Source organism: Halyomorpha halys, unplaced genomic scaffold (assembly GCF_000696795.3).
Source record: "Halyomorpha halys isolate HHAL.00 unplaced genomic scaffold, Hhal_1.1 Scaffold6.1, whole genome shotgun sequence".
Lineage (NCBI taxonomy): Eukaryota > Metazoa > Arthropoda > Insecta > Hemiptera > Pentatomidae > Halyomorpha > Halyomorpha halys.
The window spans coordinates 218427-234132 of record NW_027111275.1 but is presented as its reverse complement, the minus strand read 5'-3'; the positions used below and the strand labels follow the sequence as shown (position 1 = coordinate 234132).

General features: G+C 29.4%; 2 protein-coding genes across 4 annotated transcripts in view; one reads left to right on the top strand and one right to left on the bottom strand.

Moving 5' to 3' along the window:
• LOC106692636 (uncharacterized) overlaps nucleotides 1-9466 on the top strand; it is a 23427-nt gene extending 13961 nt beyond the window's left edge. For both annotated transcript variants that reach the window (XM_014438700.3, XM_014438693.3), the window contains exons 5-7: nucleotides 4644-4764; nucleotides 5975-7119; nucleotides 9328-9466. In XM_014438700.3, the coding sequence (XP_014294186.1) occupies nucleotides 4644-4764; nucleotides 5975-7054 (1201 nt within the window). In that variant the 3' untranslated portion in view covers nucleotides 7055-7119; nucleotides 9328-9466. The remainder of the gene's footprint in view (nucleotides 1-4643; nucleotides 4765-5974; nucleotides 7120-9327) is intronic.
• Nucleotides 3237-15706, bottom strand: part of LOC106692650 (uncharacterized) — a 25202-nt gene continuing 12732 nt past the window's right edge. For both annotated transcript variants that reach the window (XM_067049290.1, XM_014438713.3), the window contains 6 exons: nucleotides 14078-14212; nucleotides 11709-11913; nucleotides 10785-10929; nucleotides 10571-10685; nucleotides 9325-9488; nucleotides 3237-3469 (listed from right to left, as the gene is read on the bottom strand). In XM_067049290.1, the coding sequence (XP_066905391.1) occupies nucleotides 9333-9488; nucleotides 10571-10685; nucleotides 10785-10929; nucleotides 11709-11913; nucleotides 14078-14212 (756 nt within the window). In that variant the 3' untranslated portion in view covers nucleotides 3237-3469; nucleotides 9325-9332. The remainder of the gene's footprint in view (nucleotides 3470-9324; nucleotides 9489-10570; nucleotides 10686-10784; nucleotides 10930-11708; nucleotides 11914-14077; nucleotides 14213-15706) is intronic.

Below are 15706 nucleotides of genomic sequence, written 5' to 3'. Positions count from 1 at the left end.
GGTGCCCTTGCCCCAGACCATCTGGGTGTACTAACTGACAGACTGACTAGTCAGAAGAATATGACCTGTGGGGTGTAGTGTTCCCCTGTTGTTAATGGTTGTTTTGGCGATTCATCAAGCTACAATGACCAAATATGTCTGTTCAGTTGGAGCTCGTTATCAAAAATATTTAGTGTAGTTCAAACAGATCTTAGTTTTTCATTATTGTTACAAGTATGTCTTTTTGAACTGTAAAGGTAACAAGTGATAAATGTTTTTTCTTCATCTTGGTCGTTGTTCCTTCATGCTTAAAATAATACTAAAAGTTGAGAAAGTCATATCTTCATTTAAACTGTCTTTATAAAATAACATCTAGCGTTGATCCGATATGCACCGAATATCTATTGGATCTGTAACCGGGGATTGATGGTTACATTTACTTTCCTTTTTGTTTTGGGCATCAGTAGTGTAAATCTAAATTACACCACTTTTTCTACTTAATCTGCTTACTCAGTATTTAGTTGTTTCCAACCAGGAACGTTGTTGTTACAGCTTATTGGAGGAGGGTGAGGGATAAAATCTAAAATTTCTCACTAATTTTGACAGGATTTTCCAACTTACTGGAGGTCTGGGAAGGTTTTTCGGGAAATGCGTCTTTTTCAAAGCATTTTTTGAAAACTAACCTTTCTGAGTTGAGTTTATAAGCAATTTTGAGTATAATAACCTCTTTTTATAATGTCTTAACACAATTTTCGTATTTTGAATTAGGTTCTCGAATCTCCCAACTTTTCAAGTTTTTAAATATGAGGGAGGGGGGAAGGATGGCACTCTTCCTATTTCCCTCCTGGAAGGACGTCTCTGGTCCCAACATACCTAAATTGAAGGGCAAATTGTTCTATAACTGAATAATTCCTGAAAATTAAAGTAAAATATATTTTAAATTTGTACCTCCTTCATAATTTTTGTTAAAAAAAAAATAGAGCTGATTCAGAAAATACCTAGTCAGACAAACGATTCAAACCTTTCAACAGAAAAATATACAACTTTTTAGTCCTGTCAAATAAGGTTTTTTGCATTAAATCCCATAGTACCAAAATTGTCAGTAATTTGTAGGGAAAGGTTCTCTCCATAACCAATAATTAATCTCATCGATTTCAGGTGCAGAACGTGGGGGGAGACTCAAAGTCCCTTTTTAGAGTCTTTGGCACATCTGGAAAATAGAAATTATATTCTATTATTGATACTGTCTCAGGTATGACAGCTATCATGTGAAAGTTTCAGGGAAATGTGTTGCACCTCATATTTAAACTGTTGCTTTCAATTTTAAAGGAAACTCCTAATATAGTTAGTTGTGGAGCATTGAATTACCTCCAAGAAAGAATATACATATTTCTGCTGTTTAATCATCAAGGAGTAAAATTTTTTTAATTTATGATCGATTTCCAGATTCTGCTAAAGTGCTTTTAATTTTATTTCCATTTCGAGGGCTTTAACTTTCTGTTTCACAATCTATTTATTAATATTGGAAAAAAACAAATGATATATGAGGTGGGAGGAGGCCCACTGTTCTGTTTGATCTTGGGCCCAGGATCAGCTGACAATGCTCCTACAGTCAACTAATAAGCTTAATGTAGTTAATGTACTGGTGAGTTTGAAAATAATAATCTTGATTAGACCCTGCTAATGTTCTGTCATGTATTTTTGACTACATGGTTCCATTTTTCACTCATTACATAATTCATTACTATCAATCCATGCATCTTTTTAAATCTCTCATTTCTATTCCACAAGCATAAATACTCATGACTTAGTTTTAGACACTGTGTACCATCTCATTTTGATTATGGAACTCCTTTTAGGGAAATAGTAGTTAGTAATTATATTTAATAGATTGTGTTAAACTAGAATATATATATTGGGTTTAGAGGAGTAACAATAATTCACATTTCAATGAAAAAAATTGTTTAGTAAGTGAATATTGGTCATTTTTGTTTTTTAGATAGCAAAATGAACACGAGTAAAAAATAAAAAAAAGCTTAAAACTCGTATGTTTGTAAGAGGGATGGGTAGAAGAGATAGGTTTGTTTAAAGAATTATTCTTATATTTCTTTAGTATTGTTTTAAAAAAAATGGTATTTTGACATAATTCCTCAAACTTTCATGTGAAAAACTACTTTGAAAATTATGTGTTAGTGGTTTAATTATGTTACAGTTTAACGAAATTATACAGAATCAAATAATGCCAGATCTTGACTGTTCTCAGTTTATATGCCTAAACCTAAGAGTATAGAAACAGAATTCAGTAGGCGACAGTGGCTGAAAAATGCACTTTAGCAGTAACAGCCTTTATTTTTGTACTAGAAAAGGAATAGCTGTTATTTGTCAACAGTTATTTCTTTAATTTCTAATTGTGACTGCTCACATAGAAGCCAAATTAAGATTGCTTGAGGTAGGAATAACCAGCTTTCCTTGAACAAAAAATAATCCAAATTCATTGTTTTTGGATTTAAGAATTTCAAAATCACATATAGCTAGTAAAAAATTTAATATTTTTATCTTCTAAATTAAACTACTTTGAACACTCTCTCTAGTATTAGGTATAAATAATTGCTGCAAACAATTATTCAATCAAGTGCAATCACCACCTTCTCCAGTAGTATGTATAAATAATTGGTGCAAGCAATTAAGTGTTTGCTAAAGTATACATGAAAATCATTTACACAAGTGAGGTAGATTGATGAGGAAGTAGTTGATTAAGTTGCATTTAAAGGAAATAAAAATTAGCACAAATAAAGAACAATTAGCTAGAAGCAGATCTACAGGTTGACAGGGCGGGTCCTGGTGTTCAAAGAGTGAACAGGAATGTGAGGTTAGTAAATTCAGCAAATTTGGACAATGAAAGTTTATCTACAACAGAATTGTAATAGTCTGCCTTACTATTGTATTAATGCATTTTATTTTTTGGCAATTATCATAAAACTATTTGGAGAGAAATTTTATATTTTGAGCCTAATAAGTTCACTTTATATGTACAGTTATTCCTGTTAAATTCACAAAGTGGTTCAACTATAAGTAGTTAGATTGATAAAATGAAATTATGAATATATTAATTACGAGATTTTAGAACATTATATAAAAACATTTGTTTGTTATAAAAATAAGAATAAAAGGTTTTTTAAAAGTCATCTTATAATGCAAATAATCATTATGTCACAAAATAGAGAAAATCCAAATAAGTAAATAAATTAATAATTAAATTCAAAACATATCAATAAACATTTAATAATCAAATAACAATATTTATATATATATATGTACAATTATCATAAACACAAGTTTATTAATAACAAGGTGAACGACAGAAGTCTGAAAATTTTTCATTAAATGGAATTACTCAATTCTTGATCATGAGGCCACTGTGAAATAACTTTTTTTCAGTCTAAAAACAGTAGTGGTATTTCACTTCTTAAAAGTTTCTGTTTACCATTGCCTGAAAAATATGTGACTCCATTAAAAAAGTTAATTAAAAATTATCTTTAAAAGGAAATATTGTCATACTAATAGACAATTTTAAATAATATCAATAAATGAATTTTATACATCTTCAACTTTAAATTAGGTTAAGAATGTTTTTCTCTTTCTCTTACACAGTAACCTGTGTAATCAGTGAATGAGTAGGTTATTTAATTTATACGTTCATGTACCTTAAAAACAACCATATTATGTGATTTCACAAAATCCAGTGGCCGTTAACAAATTAGGGTATTAATTAAAGTATAATATGAACAAAGTTAATAAGTAAAATAGAACACAAGAAAGGAAAAGTAGATCCCTATCTTAAATAAATTTGTTTGCTCCCTTCCCAAATAAGTAAAAAAAAAAAAAAAATTTAAATGCAAAAAAAAAATCTCATGCCACAATATTTAAAAATATTTAGTAATATATTGACTAGATTCATTTTTCATATCTTGAATATATGTTTATCAACAATTTACTTTTATTTTTTAAAATATTTTCTCACACAAATTGAAAATAGTTATAATTAAACTTCATTTAAATTTAATAATAAAATTTTTAAGTTTTAAAATAAAAAGTTTTATTTTATAGTGAAACTTATCCTATAAAAATAAATATGGAAGTTATGCTCATTAATTTTTTCTTTATAAATGTATATTGCGTATTTCATATGAACTTCGAGCAAGAAACAATTTAACAAAGAATTTAAAACAATAACCAATTTGTCTTTATTTATTTTTAAACATAAATATAATTTCCTTGGCCTATTAGTGCTTGTATGGGTTGCTGATGTTATTTTAATTTTATGCAATATCATATATTATCTTTATTTAGATTATAGGTTGCATTGCGCTGAATAAGATGGGTGTGTATGGGTGGGGGACTTAGTAAAGAATGAATCCCTAAAATGTTAATTAACACTAAACTGGCAAGTAAATGTCGAAAGGGTTGACCGAAACGAAACGTTGATGGGAGTTGCTTTTAGACTGATGCAGTAGATTTGGGTTTGGAAGGGCATCACGGGACAGATGTATCTGGCGGACAATTGGTGGTATCTGCTTCTATACCTTGCTGCTATACCTTCAGGTTTGCTAAGTCTTTATCATCATCATATACTATCTAGAAGCTTAACTATTATAATTTTACAGTCTTGGAAGTGTAGCACGAAAAAACCTTGAACGAGCAGTTGCAATATACAATGCAAACAAGGATGAAATTGAACTGTCAAGAAGATTTACAACAAAGAAAAACTACAATGCTAACAAAAGGGTATTTGATAAATTAACCATTGATAAATATAAGTATTTTATTGATATATTAACCAGTATTTGCTCCTGGCATTTAAGGACTCACTTTAGTAGTGATGAGATATGTGCTGTACTATCTAGAACAATTATTTCATTTCATTTTGAGAAGATTGGTCTGAATTTGAAGGCTAAATTTAGTGAAGGAACACAGATATTATAAAACAAAATCTACAAATAGACCTTCAGGCTGTATATCAACCTTAATAACAAACTAATGGGGTGTATAAAAAATTACCGCTTTATCAAATTAAAGATTTCAAAGGACTGTAAATATTTTAATCCTATTTAATACTTACCAATACTTAATAATCCCTTTAGAGCATTCTCTAAGCTTGTTTAATCCCATTTGACTTCTTCAATAAATGCCTCAGTTTAGTTATTTGTTTCAAAGAAACATGACAATGTCCTTTGAAATTCTCATAATTTCAAGGCATTACTGGAAAAAAATTTTATAGCCGCTTAAGCAACTCTTGAAATTATTAAATATGAAGGGGGAGGTGTCCTTGACCAGCATATTGCGCGGCATTGGTTTGAAAAATTTAGGAGTGAAGATACGACGTTAGAAAGGAAGAAGGGCTCCAGGCAACCATTAATGGATATTGATGAGGTCCTGCAGGAAGCTGTGGAAATATATTGTTAGTCACCATCTACTCTCCATGGAAAAGGTGAAAAAGAGCAGTAGACTGGTCCCTCACAAACTTACTTCTTAGTACAAGAGAGACAGCCATCCCAAAGAACGTTATCAGCATAGGATTGAGCAATTGGCTAGCAGATGGCTAATAATGGTAGATAACAATGGACTATACTCTGAGTATTAGTTGTATTTTATATCAAAGAAATAATAATACAAATATTTGGTTGAAAACGGTCATGTTATTATACACCCCATTATATTAAGAAATATTCCACAGGAGTCCCCATATCTCCAGTAAGTTATGTTAAATTATGGTTAATGGATTCAAATCAACACTAATTATTTTGGTTTTGAACACTACAATTGCTTTTGTTGAGTTACTTATAAATCCTTAATGTAATTAACTTTATAGACTTGTAGACAAAATAATTTACTATCTACAGAATTAAATTTTTGTATTCAAAAATGATATTCATTCAAAAATTATTCATCTAATTATATTATTATTAAGTGTCTTATTATTCATATTTTGTTCCAGGAACAACCAAACCACAAAAAATTTATGAAAACGGAACCATTCCTCAGAACAATGAAACCTAAAAATGATTTGAAAGAAAAATTAACCAAAGATTTAAAACAATCTTTACAAGGACTACTTGCCAATAATAAGAAATTTTCGCAATTAACCGATTACGGAAAGAATAGTATTAAAACTACAAATAGAACTAATAAGGTAGAATTATGTGATACCAAGAAAGATAAGAACCAAAGCTTAAAGGAAATAGAAATAGCAACAAAGGGACAAGATAAATGTATTAAGAAATTAGTTGTGAAAAATGATGTGAAACGAATACTTCCTAAGTTGCCAATACGACCAATAGAACGTAAAATAAAGGAAAAAAAACAATTAACCCTCGCAGTTTTAAATATTAGCCTTCCCTCTCTAAAAAAAATAAAAGGAGAAACATCAAACAACTCTAACATACATAATTATAAAAATACAACAAAGTATAATGAACATACAAATTACAGTTCCAAAAAACATACATATTTTGGTTTAGAAGAACAAGATGAAATTTACTGTACCATATCAAATAGGAAAAGAATAGTAGATGATATTAGAAGACAATTACATAGTCCTAACAAGATTAAAGCATCTAAAAAAAGAAGTTGTTTATTAAAACTTCCAATCACTACAGCCAGCAGAAAAGGATCAAATACCCCTTCTTCATTTGAAAATATAAATTTGTTAACCATTCAAGATCCTGACAGGACATTTACACTTCCTTTGCCAATTAATAACAGTTTGTCCATGTTATCTCAGGACATTATAAAAGAAGAAAGTTTTTATGATATGGCTGCACATTCCCCTTTTCTACCTGATCACTTCAAGAATATGGATAATGAAAGAAGAAAAAAGTATCCTACATTGCATAGTAGTGTTTTAAAAAATCCTCTTCAAAGACATAAAACTGTAGCAACTAGTAAATGTGGTAAATTTGTTAATATAAATGAAGAACAAAAATCTAGAACACTGAAAAATGACTTAAGGAAAATGTCACTTAATTCACAGGAAAATTTTTATAACTTTAAAAGAAATGAGCTCAACGTATTTTAATTCAACAAGAAAGGATGTACTGATTGAACTGCTTGATTGAATATGCTGATATAGAGACTGGAAAGGTAATTTATATCTGAAATGATTTTTTATTTTATTTTTTCCAAATCACTGTTTTAACATAAATATTATTTTTTTTATGAAATATAAAATACATGATAAAACGAAATTTCACTTAGACCTTGCTAATTCAGCTCTTAATAATTTAAGTCTATCTTCATACTGAATTTTATAAATGTTAAAATTATATGATAAATGTGTAGCCATTTCTAACACAAATGAATATTTTAAAAAGAATGTAAATTTAATAAAATATAAATAATATGATAAAACAAATAAAAAAATGTATAGAAGCTAAAATAATAAATTTTGAAGGGTAGAATAAACATTTTAATAAAAGTAATAGTTTATATACATTACTTTTAAGAAAGAAGTTTATCTTGTTTGAATAATTTTACTTTGAATCACCTGGATATAATCATTAACGAAAAAATTGACTGAAATACCAAAGAGTGATGGAATAAGTTTTTAATTGAAGAGAATTTAATTATTTATTGAAGAACACAAATTTTAATAATAATAAAAAAAAAACTGTAGTAAACTTGAGTGTACTACTAATATTGATATTAAAGATTGAAATGAAGAAATATCCAAATATAAACAATACTGAACAATAACTCAGTCTGAAGAAAAGCCAAAATGGCTTAATTAATAAAAATTACATGTATTAATGAAATTGAATTAAATAATTTAGGAGATAACTGATATTAAGAAGCTTTTCAGCTTTCAGTCTGTGCCAATACTCTACCCATTTTACAAGTTGTTCCAGTTTTTAAGAAACAAACATCATTGAATTAACCAAGTTATATTTTCATTGTAAATTATACAAAATTTAAAGAACACCGAACTTACTATAAAAAAATAATAATAATTAATAGTGAAAAAATTTGCAATGACACAAGTAAAAAAAAGATCTTAAATGATTAGAGTAAAAAAACATAAATAAAATTTTGGAATATGATTATTTATTATATCAAGATTTTATTGGCCAGCACAAAAATATCATTTTAAAAAATGAAATCAATTTCTTCATTGTTGCCTTTACTTTGCTAACTATGAATCTTATCAAATGCAAACCAATCTGATTTATTCCACACTCCGCTTTTTCTTCATGCCATATATAGCAAGTTACATCTGTTGATTTTAATTCGCAAATCGTAAAGTTCAAAACAAGTTCAAGTCCAAGTATGTTTCTGTTTATGAAAAACTGCTTCAAACTTGCTATTACTATTCAAGATAACAACTTGAACTAACCTTTTGAAAATAATGAAATAACTAACCTTATAGTTAAATACCAGCACATCTGATCTCCAAAGGAAAATTAGAGAAATTGAAGATGTTCAGCTCTCTTAAAGTGAAACTACACTACATTTGGATCAAGCTAACCAATAAATGCAAATAATATTTTTTTTTTAGTTGTTCCACTATTAAAGCAAAGCAGCGATATGCAAATATGAGAAACTTTTTGCAGCTGTGTGCTGCAGCACTTCGGCATCAGTATGCTTTAGACTGAAATAGGTTGATTGTAATATAGAATATACGGTACTTTACGCAAAGGCTGTGTCTAGTTAAGATAGGTAAAAGTGACCAATAGTGAAAAATGCCTGCCAACATAAGAGAAATGTACACCCTCACAAGAAACCCCTATTACTCATGTTCCTTCTATGCCCCATAATTAGCAATTGTATTTTGGAATCCTACAAGTTTTTCTTAATTTGTATTAAATATCATTAATTGATTTGAGGCATCTTACTTCAAAATCAGTTGAGGCTTAAAAAATTGCCATGTACCTACAAGCGAACAGAAAAAAAAACTTTAAATAAAATAATTTGTCATTAGTTTGAACTCAAATTGTTTCAAACAATTTACAGAATCTCTTTGAATAATTTGAGCCATCAAACTTCAAAATCAGCTCGCTTGAGAAATTGTTATGTACCTATAAAGAGGAAAGTTATAGTACATGCCTAAACACATTACTCTCTTTGCAGCTAGGCAATGATCCAGTAAAAATTAAGGATTCATTAAATATAGCAATTAATACACAATTTATCTTTTAATTTATCGAGTTCTTAATTTTTATGGGTGCTGAACTAATTATTATTGATTCACAAGAAAGCAATACATTACAAAAAATTTTGCTAAAGAAAAAAAAAATTATAATTGAGTTATCTTAAAGAACAATAAGAATAATATGGTTGAAATTCAATTACCAGGTGTGTCAAATTATTTGAGAAGCGGAACTCTGGCTATAATATATAACAGCAGAAGTAAAATTGATGCCTGCAGCCAGAACAAATACTGGAAACCATCGCCCATGGGAAGTGGTAACAAGCTCGGCAGTCAAAGGCCCACATAAAATCCCTGGTATGGTGGCCTAAAAATAGAAACAAAGATATGATGATTTAATAAAAACGATGATATTAAAAAAATAAATAAAAAATTACCAAGTAGTTGTATTTACTGTGTAATGTAAAGAAATAATATACTTTACAGATAATGATTTTTCTAAATGTATAGCAGATCCTCAGGGCATTATAGATTAACATTATACAAAAATAGTCACGAAAGTAAGGTTTTTAGAAATACAAGGTTCCATTTATTTTTTACCTTTTCATTTATTAATTGTGTTTAGGGAAGGAAGATGTGTGAATTAAGTTGAGATGAGCTGATAATTAATAAATTTGTGGTGAAATATTGCCCTATATTAATTTATTTTCTACAGAATCGCCACATTGGTTGATGTATTTTTGAAGACACTGACAGTTTTAGTATGACCATGTGTGACCAATTTGTGTTCCCATTATCTTTTTCTTATATTTTTTGTATACTATTCACTATTACTTCTTACTTTTGGGTACACAAATAGTACTTTAATAGTTCATTGAAGAAGAGTATAAATACTTAGAATATAAAAATAATTTTGACCGTTTTAAAAAAGAAACATTATTAGGAGCTACAGAGACGACCATGATTTCAGAAGTAATGGTATTCAGACAGGGACTCTTATTGTACTTTGCATTTAATCAATAACAGCATAAATAATAATAAATGGGCAATGAAAAAATATACAAAAGATAAATATTAATAACAAAGGCATAGTTACATATAAGTTATAGCCTGACAATTAATATTATAATAGTACTAATAGTGTTTTGATATTCATTTAGATCAACTTAATTTAATTAGCAGACAGTAAATAAAAATAATAGTTCAATACCATATTTTATTAGTGTTATCTTTACATGGAAAACAGTTCAAGTATTTAGTGATGAAATAAAAACTTTATCAAGTCCTTAACTAATACTAACCTAACTTTTGAGGATATAGTTGTAAGGAATTAGAGTATCTAACAGATAAATTATTTCATATTTTTCAGAAAAGAAATATTAATAAAAAAATATCAATCAGTGACTTATTACATAAAATAAAAAATAGTTTTAAAACAACTAAACTCACAAGGGTGTTCGAAATGGCAAATGTAATACCAGCATGATTTGGTGCTATATCAGCATGGTTGCTCAAATGACCTGCTGAATTACATGCACATAAACCCATAGATATTGAAACAAACCTGGAAATATATATAAAAATAAATTTGGTATAGGAAAAAGTTTGTTATAAATATTAAAAAAAAAAAAAAAAATTGAAAAAGAATTTTATTATGCCTTACACAACAGCTGCAAGTAAATTATCAACAGTACAAAATGCCAGGAGAAATATTCCGGGCCCAAATAATCCAATACTTGTCATTAATCTTCGAACTGAAAGGACACTCCATTTTCTACTGACTAATGTATCGGCAAAGTGGCCTGCAACTGAACATAGAATCATCAACAGATGAAATCTTGGTATGAAGTGTTGAATTTTATTTATACAATGTAATGGGTGATTGGTAGTAGCAGGAACAAACATTCAGGGTCCCAAAATCTTGTTTCTTTTTTATAATGGAATAATTGTCTTACCAAATCAAAATACGGAATAAAGTTTGATATGGAAAGATAGATGAATTTAACTTTGATAATTTACTAAAACAAACCTGTTTACATTTTTTTTTTTTTTTAACAACATGAAATGTAATCCTGTACTTGTCACTATATTAAACTAATTGAATACAAACATATTATTTACAACTTGAAATATCATATCTAAACTTTTTTAAAGTACAGTGTCATAATCAATTAAAAAATAGTTTCTAAAGATAATAATAACAACAATCATAGTATTAACATATGGGCTAATTCAGAAGTCAATGGTGGCAGACACAGATGGATTGGAATGGCACTTGATTTGATAAGAGAGGCTCAACAGGCGGATGCAGCTTGGACCTAACCATCTATGACACAGCCCATATTCTTAGCAAGTTTTTAAATGTATGTAAACATTAATATCTGAAGGTGGTTGAACTTGTCGCCTGCTTCAGTTCTGAACCCGTTAATGCGAGAAAAATCACTTAATTATAATAAAAATCATATATATTGAAAAAAAAAAAAAAAAAAAGGGGGAATCATAAAAAGTTAGGAAAATTCAGTCTTAAACATTTGTAAGGAATAGATAAATATGAATATCAGTTTTTTAAGAAAAATTAAGTACTTACGAATTCCAACCAATGAATTTATTATATAAGGAACTGCCGTAAGACTAATGCTTTCTTTATTTGCTCCCAAATTTCGAGCTAAATATGTAGGCAACCATTGCATTATTATATAGTTTGACCAATTCATAGCGAAATGTGCTAAATAAATTGCCCAAAGTGCCCAATGGCTTAAAAACTCAGTCCATCTCACATTGGTATTAGTTACCTTGAATAAAAAGTATTATCATTTTACTTGAAATAAAAAGTATTATCATTTTAATATTTTACAACTAAAGCTTTATTACAATCATCCAAAATCCATGAAAATATTTAATATTTTTTCTTTATGATTACAATAATTACAAATTGTCTTAATAATTTGAGAACCTTCAACTTACCGAGTTACACACAGCATACATAATTAATTATGGTATAATTTATAAAGTGGTTCTTGAGGAAGTTCATTGACTAGGAGAAGGCTCACTCACTGAACAGATGATAAATAGACAAAATTCTCATTTTGCATTCTATGATCAACTGGAAAGTGTGATAAACTACTGTGGCCTACATGAAAATATTAGCTGAGAATAAGAAAGTGGAAAATGAAGGAGTATATTATTTGATTATTGAGGAGTATTAGTAAAGAATGTTTACATGATTAATGAATAAAGTAAGGAAACAAATATTTTACTAATATGATTTGATATTTCAAAAAATTGTATGACTGAAATCAGTACTCAGATGTTTTGGTAAAGTGTAACAAATGGGACAGGACAGTATGATAAACATGATATCTTCTCATAGGACAGAATTTGGACTGGGTCAAGAACACTTAATCATAAAACTACGAAAAAAAGTTATTATGGTAGTTGTCTATCTGAACTTTAATCTAGATAAATCAAACACTACTTTTATTAGGATAACCTTATTAGTGAAGGATTTATTTGAAATTCCAGAAACTTAAATGTAAATTACCGATAATAAATTCAAGTAGGCCATTGGTAGCTAAGCCTTACCATTATTTATAGTCATATTAGTATGGATAATCATACTCAGCAGTATTGTACACTTATTTCTAGTTTAGTAAATCAAACTCATGTTTCACCTCCATTGCTTAAAAAAAATTGGTATTCTTCTATATGTGTGTCTTCCACAACAGGGAACCTCCTCTTGCTTCAACTATCTTATTAATGATGTTTAAGCACGTAGATACCGTATACTGTTTGAAAAATTATTCAATCCTTATGTAACTTGCAGCAGTAATATGTTTTTAAAGTAAATTGAATACAATCCAATTGTTTAAAGCCAGTGAATAAATTTAAAGAAAGTGATTAAATGAAATAATTATATTTTACTGTATTATTAAGATGGCTAGTATTTCAAAACATCCTATAATGCGTCACCACTGGGGAAGTGTCATAACAACTATCCTCACTAGGTAAGGCCCAGACAAAACAAAGATTAAGAACCTTTTGGGGATTGTTTTCTTCTGAAGTAGTTGGATGTATGTAAAGCTATAATAAATTCAACAATCACAAATAATGCCAATGCTTAGGAAAATATTATTGGATTACAGTTTCTGGGCCCAGTCTGTCTGACAACCGTGTAGAGTATAGCCATTTGGATAGACCAAAAGCACTAGATAAGAGTGATGTTTAGTTTAATATAAACTAATGAACAGCAGTGCTACCTTTGTTAATAGAAGAGGAAATCAATTTTAGTGCTTCAAATTAATAGCGGAAGATAATGTTTCCTGAAACAGGAGAATTTCATTTACAAGCAGCTAGTAGCTCGTAGCAGTAGAACTCCCCAAAAACATATTTTTGAGGTTAATACTACTGAAAGTAATGCAATGCAAGAATTAATTATTTAGTGTCAATAATTGATCAATTGATATTAAATTATCGAGTTAATTAGGCATGTTAGAGGTGCACAGCCTCTCCTCCTTCAGACCATATGGCCATGCACAGAAGGCTCGTGGTCAAGTTTTAAACACATACAGCCACACATATCCAAATTATACCAGAATGGACCATCTTATAGTACACAACTACCAGAGTAAAAATTAATATATTATAATTCATTACATTCCAAAGAAGCTACTACCACAGAGCATGTGATCCACAGTAATAAACTTGTCACACTTATTCTTGATAAAAGGAAAAAAGGCCATAATAGAAATGGCCTTTGTCGAGGTTTTTTAATTTTTAGAGAGCAGAAATTTAATCCCGATTATTCTCATTGAGTGTATACTTTTTTTTTAAAATAAATCATAAATTATACTAAATGTTAATATTAAGTCAAACTAGTCCCTCATTTATACTCATTAATCAATGTGTTTTCAGACCAACCATAATGAAAATTTTTAAAATGTCCCTTAGGTACATTACCTTAGGCATGAATAAAGGTATTTCATCTTGTAACATTTTTTTTTCACTGTAGAACATTAGCCATATGAGAACCCAAACAATACCAAGGGTACCAAACAAATAGAATCCAGTTTGCCAAGCAAGATGAGGGCATATCTGTGAACAATCAACATAACTGTTGTTAATTTCAACAATGAACTGTACATTTTACAAATAGGAACCAAATTTATAGTAATCTTAAAAAATCTAAGAAAAGTTATTAATAAAATTGAAAGGTGTACAACTAAAAAAAATGTCATTCATAAATTAGTAGCATCATATGAGTCACACAAATCAGTTCCTATATTGTAGCTTACAGGCCTTTTTCTAGTCTAGTGTGCTTAAAGTGTTCGTTGTTCCAGCCTAGTTGGTGAGGATAGAGCTTAGAATGAAAAGTTTTCAGTGAATGTGCATGATGCTACTTAGGCCATCTGTATTTCAAAAACAGCTTAATCAGGAGATTTTATTCTGAAACAACAAATCATTAAGCTAATTAATGATTTGTTGTTTCAGTTGTACTTAAAACATTAAATAGAGGTGATTATTTACCCAAAAAGAAATTTCCAAAAAAAAGAATGATAATTTCTTGAAAATGAAATTTTCAGAAGATAGAATGAATGAACTGTCAAGTTCGTGGGTCAGTGAAAACTCCTCGCTATTTCTACCCTCTTACTTTACAATCGGTAATTCTGTAATCATAAAAAGATATGGTACAGCATGTGAAGAATCTCCATTGAGTCTGTTTTTCCCATCAGTATATTTCTATGGAATGGACAGCTGGATTCTGAATGAGAGGCTGTTAAGCCATGTTACTGCTGCTGAAATGAAATTTCTCGGGAGAATTGTAGTAAAGACAGGGAGAAAGGATATCTGGAATGATATGATTAGGGAGGAGCTAAATATATGTGTAGTGTTGAAAACCCTGGGGAAAAGGTAACTGAGGTGTTAGGGGCATGTCTGTTATGTGGACCAGCACAGAGACTCAATTAAAACCATGAAGGGGAGACCAGTAAGAAAAAGACAAAGAACCTCCTATATAAGTCACGAAAAGGGAGACACATAAGGAAGACTTTAGAAGAGAGGATTTCTAGGAACAGAAAGACACTAATGGCTAGAAGCACTACTACGCTCTGAAAGGCAAATAGATGGAAGAAAAAGAAGTAATGGAAAACAATATTGATCCTATTCAGAATCTAAGAATTTACATTGTTTTAAGACAGATAGGTAGAATCCAAAAATTGAATAAAAAAAAAATTGTCTATCCGTCCACCGTTCACTACTTTTCTTCGAAATTACTGGGCTGACTTTTTTTAAATCGAGCAACCAAGTCACAGATCCAAGATGATCCTTCCTGATTCTTTCTGACATATGGGGATGAGATGGGTTATCTACAGGGTACCACCCTATTCTAACAATGGTGGAGAGGGAGGCAAGTTTTCATTCTGTGGGACAAAGAAATAAAAGTCAACCCTCCAGGCTGAATTCGAACCTACACCTCAGCTACAAACGGCCCTTAGCAACAAAATCTGATCAACACATAAAAGGTGTTTTTTTAAGCTAGATAGAACTTTAAATTGTAAAAAGTAACACAAAAAATTAAATTGTAATCAA